The sequence below is a fragment of the Charadrius vociferus genome, unplaced genomic scaffold (assembly GCF_000708025.1).
Source record: "Charadrius vociferus isolate BGI_N301 unplaced genomic scaffold, ASM70802v2 scaffold960, whole genome shotgun sequence".
Classification (NCBI taxonomy): domain Eukaryota; kingdom Metazoa; phylum Chordata; class Aves; order Charadriiformes; family Charadriidae; genus Charadrius; species Charadrius vociferus.
The window spans coordinates 27,844-34,796 of NW_009646519.1; the positions used below are offsets into that span (position 1 = coordinate 27,844).

The 6,953-nt window shown below is 58.5% G+C and overlaps 1 protein-coding gene across 1 annotated transcript in view; it reads right to left on the bottom strand.

The window, feature by feature from the left end:
- SOCS7 (suppressor of cytokine signaling 7) overlaps nucleotides 1-6,175 on the bottom strand; it is a 29,221-nt gene extending 23,046 nt beyond the window's left edge. The window contains exons 1-7 of the mRNA XM_009885079.1: nucleotides 5,669-6,175; nucleotides 4,682-4,858; nucleotides 4,394-4,630; nucleotides 2,281-2,387; nucleotides 1,334-1,443; nucleotides 1,025-1,082; nucleotides 849-916 (exon numbers count right to left, since the gene is read on the bottom strand). Coding sequence (XP_009883381.1) covers nucleotides 849-916; nucleotides 1,025-1,082; nucleotides 1,334-1,443; nucleotides 2,281-2,387; nucleotides 4,394-4,630; nucleotides 4,682-4,858; nucleotides 5,669-6,175 — 1,264 coding nt within the window. The remainder of the gene's footprint in view (nucleotides 1-848; nucleotides 917-1,024; nucleotides 1,083-1,333; nucleotides 1,444-2,280; nucleotides 2,388-4,393; nucleotides 4,631-4,681; nucleotides 4,859-5,668) is intronic.
- Nucleotides 6,176-6,953: the final 778 nt, after the last annotated feature.

The window sequence follows — 6,953 nt, forward strand, 5'->3', positions numbered from 1 at the left end:
GCTCTTCCCAGCGCCGCCATCGCCACGCGATCACATTTTGCTTCCTTCGCTCGGCAATAAGACCCTCGACCTGAATCTACTTTAACTTGACCTTCACCGCGAGCCACGTAAAACCCCACGCGGCTGAGAAAGACTCACTTGTCACCTTAGATTCTGAATCGCGTGAGTCTGGAGATGGGATTCTCCCGAGGAAGCCCCAAGCCCTGTGGGCAAGGAGGATTTTGACTACAAGCCCACCCCACGAGAGGCACATGACCGTGACCGGGAGCTTTTCGGTACTACAGCTCTCAGCCGCCAGCGGAGCAGGACTTCCCCCTCGCACCATTTATAAACCGGCCGACTTCCCCCCGCCAAGCAGAAAAGGGAAGGTCAGAAACCAGCAGGACACAGGGACGGGGAGGGGAAAACACGCCGAAGGTGGTGGTGGTGCTCCACAAAAGAGGTCTCGGTTCCCATAGCTGTCACGCAGGAGAGCCGTCGCCGTCGGCGCGCGCGGTCCCGGTGGGAAGCAGGACTTGGTCAAACCGCGGGAGGAGAGCGCCAAACCGCACTTGATCTACAGGGGATTTTCCAAACCACTCGGATGCCAACAGCCCCGCGTGGAGGAAGGCCCTTCCCCTCCGAGAGCGCAACTCCAACTCGCGTTTCAACAGGAGGAATTGCAAAACGCTGACGTGCAACAGCCACGTCCTTCACCGCTCCTCCTGTTCAGGGTTTGAGGCCGAGCGGGACAGAGGGACTCTTCGCAGAGATCCCGGTTTGCACGCGGAGGCCACGGTCAGCGTCTGCGGTTCCGCGCGCGCCGCTCTTTTCATAGCAAAATGAAAGGCCGTCTTCCAAACCCTTACCTGTGAAGAGGGGGCTGAACACAACCGGGGAAAAGGCACTTTGAGTTCTTGTCAGTCTGTGTTTCCTGCTGGAAATAAGAAAAACACCGTTAGGAGAGGTGAGGAGACGGCGCATCCCTCCAGAAGAAAACACCATTTGACCTTCTCAAAGCAGGAGAACCTTCCCCATTCTTTACCGAAGCTCGAGAGCGTTCGACGCCGCGTGTTTACCCGACTCCGAGAGCGCTGTTTGCCCTAAGTAGGGCAGTCAACCAGTAAAGCTAGGTCTGCGTCCTGCCACGGAGCAAATCTCTACCTAGGTAATTAATACAGTCTTTCGGAAAAAAAAAAAAAAAGAAACCCCAAGCAAGTATGGCAACCGGAGCCAAGAAGCTGTTTCACAACAGACGTCACGCTATTCCTCTGGATCAGGCATTGCCAAACGCCTTCGACAAACAGGTTGGGTCCCTGCGCAATTAGGGGTTGTGCCCGGAGCCAGCGCGCACCGACTGCCCTCGCGCCGCCTCGGGAGGCCGCCGTCTCCCCAAAGGCTTTCAAAACGCAGGCGTAGGGGTAGGCGAGCCGAACCCGGAGCCGCCGGGATGGCCGGGAACAGCTAAAAAACGCACTGCCGATGGAAACCCGGGAACAGCAGCACGTCCCGTGGCGCTGCTTTCCAGTTTTCTAACGACGCCGTAGCCAGCCCTGCGCTCTCCCCACACGAAACCACTCCTTCCAGCGTCTTCCCTGCAGTGCTGAAGGGCTTCACCCACATCCAGGCAGCGAAAACGCTGGTAAACTGAGGCACGGAGTACGGCACCCCCAGGGCTTGAATCCACGGTTGGGGCGGGTAGAGAAACGCGTCCCCGGTGCCAGAAACTCACTCCTACCTAAGAGAGGAGCACGAGAACAAAGCCGAGCACGAGCGCAGCTCTCGTGCGCCGCAGCTTTGACAAAGGTCTTTCTTACCTCCAGAGCACGCCGTGCAGCGCTCATCCCAGCACCGGGCACTCCGTATCACTCTGCAGGTCTGTACCGGGGCAGACAAGGTGACTCCAAGTTAAATAGCGCAACTTCACCGCGCCGGCCGGAGAAACTGGTCCCAGCGCATCCAGGCGAGAGACTGCACCACCACGATCTACGGGAGCTCAGAGAGCAGCTCTACTCGCCACCCAGAAGACCACCCCACCGCAAGCAGGTCATTACGGGGCTGACACCGTTCCTCCTGGACATCCTCCTCACTCTCCAACCTCCTCCCAGCAAGCGGTTGACCCTGAACCTTAAGCCGGACTGGTGCTGCTGACCCCCAGCTCTGCCCGCAGCCTCCCATGAAACCCAGACAAAGCTTCAGGGAAAAACCAGCTCCGAGCGAGGAGAGCCGCCCAGCGGGAAGGATCGTGCCCAGCAGATGCGATCCCACCGCCCTCCAGGGAGAAGAAACCCAAGCTCCGGCCTCAGATCGCCGCGCTCCGCAGAGCAGATGGGTGTACCCTCATCTTCCTCCTCAGCAGACCAAAGGCTTCTCTTGGTCGTGTCCAGGCGCCTCACCGGGTCACACAGCTGTGGACAAACGTTTAACACTATAAGCCCGCAAATGGAAATGCTAAGAACGCTCATCATCCCGATATCTAAAACCCCATTAAAATGTTTGGAAGGGTTTACATTTTAACGCTCTCGCACCTATTTGTGGGTTTGATTCCCCCCCTGCTTCCCGAAGGAGAACAATTCCCCGATCAGCAGCCACACGTGCGCACACGCAAAATTACACTTCTGGACTAATATCAACTAACTTCATAATAGAGTAACAGCTCCGTTCCCACCCACTAAGCCAGACGGAAAGGAGCGTTGCTGGCGTCTTGCTGTTACCAAAACAGCTACGTTTTATGCCAACATTTTACAGCCATCGATTTCTGAGATTTCTCATTTCCAACGAGCTCACACCAGCGGCAGGCAGAGAGCAGGAAACGATTCACATGGACTGAATCCTCCACTTCCCAACTCCGTCTCCACCAAAACAATGTACTTCCATTCTTCCCGGCACTGGCACAGGTTGCCCAGAGAGGTTGTTGAGGCCCCATCCCTGGAGGTGTTGAAGGCCAGGCTGGAGGTGGCCATGGGCAACCTGGGCTGGGGGGAGGTGTCCCTGCCCAGGGCAGGGGGTTGGAACTCGATGATCTTCAAGGTCCCTTCCAACCTAAACCATTCTATGATTCCTCCTCCTGCCCTCAAGTTCCACAGCATCCAAACGATGCTGAAACAATCCCTGGAGAAGAACTTACGTGTGACCGGTACCTGAACGCTGCTGGGTCGGATCAACGCAGCAGAGCTGGAGAAAGCCAAAAGTGGATATCGCCATCCAGGAACGCCGTGGACACATTCTGCACAGATTCACGTACACCAAACTGGGAAACCACCCCTCGAGCTCCAGCAAATAAAGAATTTTTGGGCCAGTTACCCACCAGTTCTGCAATAGCTGCGGTTACCGCCTTCGCAGACGGCGCTTCCCACGGTGATGCCTTCACCCATCCCCAGGCACCGTCCTGCTAACACTAAGGCAAGTCTCCCCCGGCCACCCAGGCTGGCTCCCCGCGACTTTAGGCACGTCGTAATACAGAGACGTGTTAAAAACCCCCAAGGTCACCACTACAGCTCACTGGCCGGACCTGGGTACCAGCCTGGCAACCGCCCTGCGGCAGATACGGCTGCAGCTCCGGTGCGCCTGCACCCATCCACCTGCAGAACCGCTGCCCCTAACCCCGTCCCCCTCCCGCCAACCACCTCTGCGGCACAAACCGCTTCCAAAAAAGAGCAGTTTCGCTGATACAACCTTTAAATACCGGCAGCCGGGCTCTGGGTGAGAAGCTACACATCAGCATCTCCACCTTTAGGCCCTCAGCCTCTTGCAGCTCAGCAGAGCCCAACTATTGAGTTCAGATAACGGGGCTGGTTCCTTTCCTAAGCGCTGCCGCGGGCGGGCGGGAGGCAAAGCTGCACCGTGCCACCGCCAGGACCGGCACAGCGATGCGAAGCTTGGGCAGCAACTCCAAATACCAGGAATTCTGCTTCTTGCAGGTGTTTGAAGAAAAAGAGCCGGACTAGGTAACACCCACCGCAGACCACGGGAGCGCCCTTCACCGTCAGCCCGCAGAGAATTGCGAGGCAGGAACAAGAGGTCGAGGGAATTGATCCAAAGGTTGCCCTGAGCCCACCAAAAGTAGCTCTGAGCCACAGCCGACTGCAGCAGCGACTCACGGTGAACGCCAGATCCATCCTACGTTAATGGGGGCCGCACGCTGGGAGGCAGCAACCCCCAACTCTGAGCGGAACCGAGGAAAGGGTTTTTGGGTTTTTCCCTCCCCAGTTGAGCAACGCAGACGGGCGCAGAGCAGCCGACGGCATTCGCTGGCGTGGCACTAAGTCTAGCAAAGAGCAGGGCAGAAAATCAAGTTACTGCACTACTTATCTCTGAACCGAGGGACCAGCGCACCGAGAAAGGAGAGGGAAAGAAAAGCAGCATCTGCTGAGGCCAAACGTTTACCTCCCGGCGAGCCCAAACAGCGTCTAACCTGCTCCCGGGAGTATGGGCATCCCAGCACCCCGAATCCCTCCTCCTCCTCCTCCTCCTCGAGGAGAGCGGGGCCAGCAGGGCCCGTCCCCGCAACGCGCAGACTCCCGCCAGGAGAGACGCCGGCGCCGAGCACACCCGCATCCCACCGCCACGGGAGCTGCGCCTCCGCAGGAGCAAAAACCATCGTGTCCAAAGGATCCATCCAGCCCTCGGCGGCAGAAGGGAACTCCGGGAACTGGAAGCAGCAAAGTCGTCCCCAAACCGCAAGAGTTGCTGCATCAGGCACCTTGAAGTAACCTTTGTTAAAACATCGCCTAATTAGCACGGGGGAGTTGTACGATGCCAAAGCAGGAGTAGTGACCGTTAAACTCCCTGACCGGCCGGGTTCTCCACTCCCAACCCGCTCCGACGCCACCGCCAGCTCTGCGGCCCCCGATCCCAGCGCTGGGAGGTCCCGGGGACCCTGCAACCTCACGCGCAAGCACCTCTGCGGCACAAACCGCTTCCAAAAAAGAGCAGTTTCGCTGATACAACCTTTAAATACCGGCAGCCGGGCTCTGGGTGAGAAGCTACACATCAGCATCTCCACCTTTAGGCCCTCAGCCTCTTGCAGCTCAGCAGAGCCCAACTATTGAGTTCAGATAACGGGGCTGGTTCCTTTCCTAAGCGCTGCCGCGGGCGGGCGGGAGGCAAAGCTGCACCGTGCCACCGCCAGGACCGGCACAGCGATGCGAAGCTTGGGCAGCAACTCCAAATACCAGGAATTCTGCTTCTTGCAGGTGTTTGAAGAAAAAGAGCCGGACTAGGTAACACCCACCGCAGACCACGGGAGCGCCCTTCACCGTCAGCCCGCAGAGAATTGCGAGGCAGGAACAAGAGGTCGAGGGAATTGATCCAAAGGTTGCCCTGAGCCCACCAAAAGTAGCTCTGAGCCACAGCCGACTGCAGCAGCGACTCACGGTGAACGCCAGATCCATCCTACGTTAATGGGGGCCGCACGCTGGGAGGCAGCAACCCCCAACTCTGAGCGGAACCGAGGAAAGGGTTTTTGGGTTTTTCCCTCCCCAGTTGAGCAACGCAGACGGGCGCAGAGCAGCCGACGGCATTCGCTGGCGTGGCACTAAGTCTAGCAAAGAGCAGGGCAGAAAATCAAGTTACTGCACTACTTATCTCTGAACCGAGGGACCAGCGCACCGAGAAAGGAGAGGGAAAGAAAAGCAGCATCTGCTGAGGCCAAACGTTTACCTCCCGGCGAGCCCAAACAGCGTCTAACCTGCTCCCGGGAGTATGGGCATCCCAGCACCCCGAATCCCTCCTCCTCCTCCTCCTCCTCGAGGAGAGCGGGGCCAGCAGGGACCGTCCCCGCAACGCGCAGACTCCCGCCAGGAGAGACGCCGGCGCCGAGCACACCCGCATCCCACCGCCACGGGAGCTGCGCCTCCGCAGGAGCAAAAACCATCGTGTCCAAAGGATCCATCCAGCCCTCGGCGGCAGAAGGGAACTCCGGGAACTGGAAGCAGCAAAGTCGTCCCCAAACCGCAAGAGTTGCTGCATCAGGCACCTTGAAGTAACCTTTGTTAAAACATCGCCTAATTAGCACGGGGGAGTTGTACGATGCCAAAGCAGGAGTAGTGACCGTTAAACTCCCTGACCGGCCGGGTTCTCCACTCCCAACCCGCTCCGACACCACCGCCAGCTCTGCGCCCCCCGATCCCAGCACTGGGAGGTCCCGGGGACTCCGCACCCTCAAGCGCAAGGACCAAATAAACCGCAAGCCCATTAGGCAAAAGATTATATCATTACAAGCAACTCGGCTCGTTACCGTCTGAGGCCCATTTAATCATTTGTGGGAAGTGACGCCGTTGTCTAAATCTGCTTCCCCAACCCGCACGCAAAAGCAAAGCTCCTCGTGGGCACACGAGCTCTCGGGAGGACTCAAACACCCAGAGCGGCCGCAGGGCTGGGAGGTGACGCAGGAATTGAGGCTGCTCCATCTCAGAGCCATCCCCTGCTTCGGAGCGAGGTGTAATTTTGGCCTCCGCTACAGCCTGGCTGCCTTTCGGGCCCCCGAAGTCCCCGTCACCCCAAGCCAGCGCTGCGGGTCACACCTGACCCGAGGTCAGCATCCTCAGAGCAAGCCTGGAGAAAAGATGCCTGCTCGCCCATCAACAGGTCTTCAGCCGCACACGGAGGAGGCAACACACCCCAAAAGCCTCACGCGAGGTTAATTAACCCCGTGGGGAAAGGACCGTGCTGCAATACTCAGAGTCCATTCAATTATTTCATGCTGCTCCAGGGCCGGCTGCGTAGACCTCGGGCAGGTTCTCCCTGCCTCCTCCGCCGGGAATTTCAGTTCTGCTGCTGGAAACGCTACAGAAAGTGGTTTGTGGAGCACAGGAGGTTCACCCCGACCGGAGCCAGCGGGGACAGAGCAGCCCTTCTGCTGGAACACGAGGCTGAAGCATTGCACACAGCCGAGGAGCGCTGGCACCGATGGAGGAGGGTAGAGCAACGGGGTCCCACACCACCAGCTCCCGGGATTCAGCCCTCCAAACGCA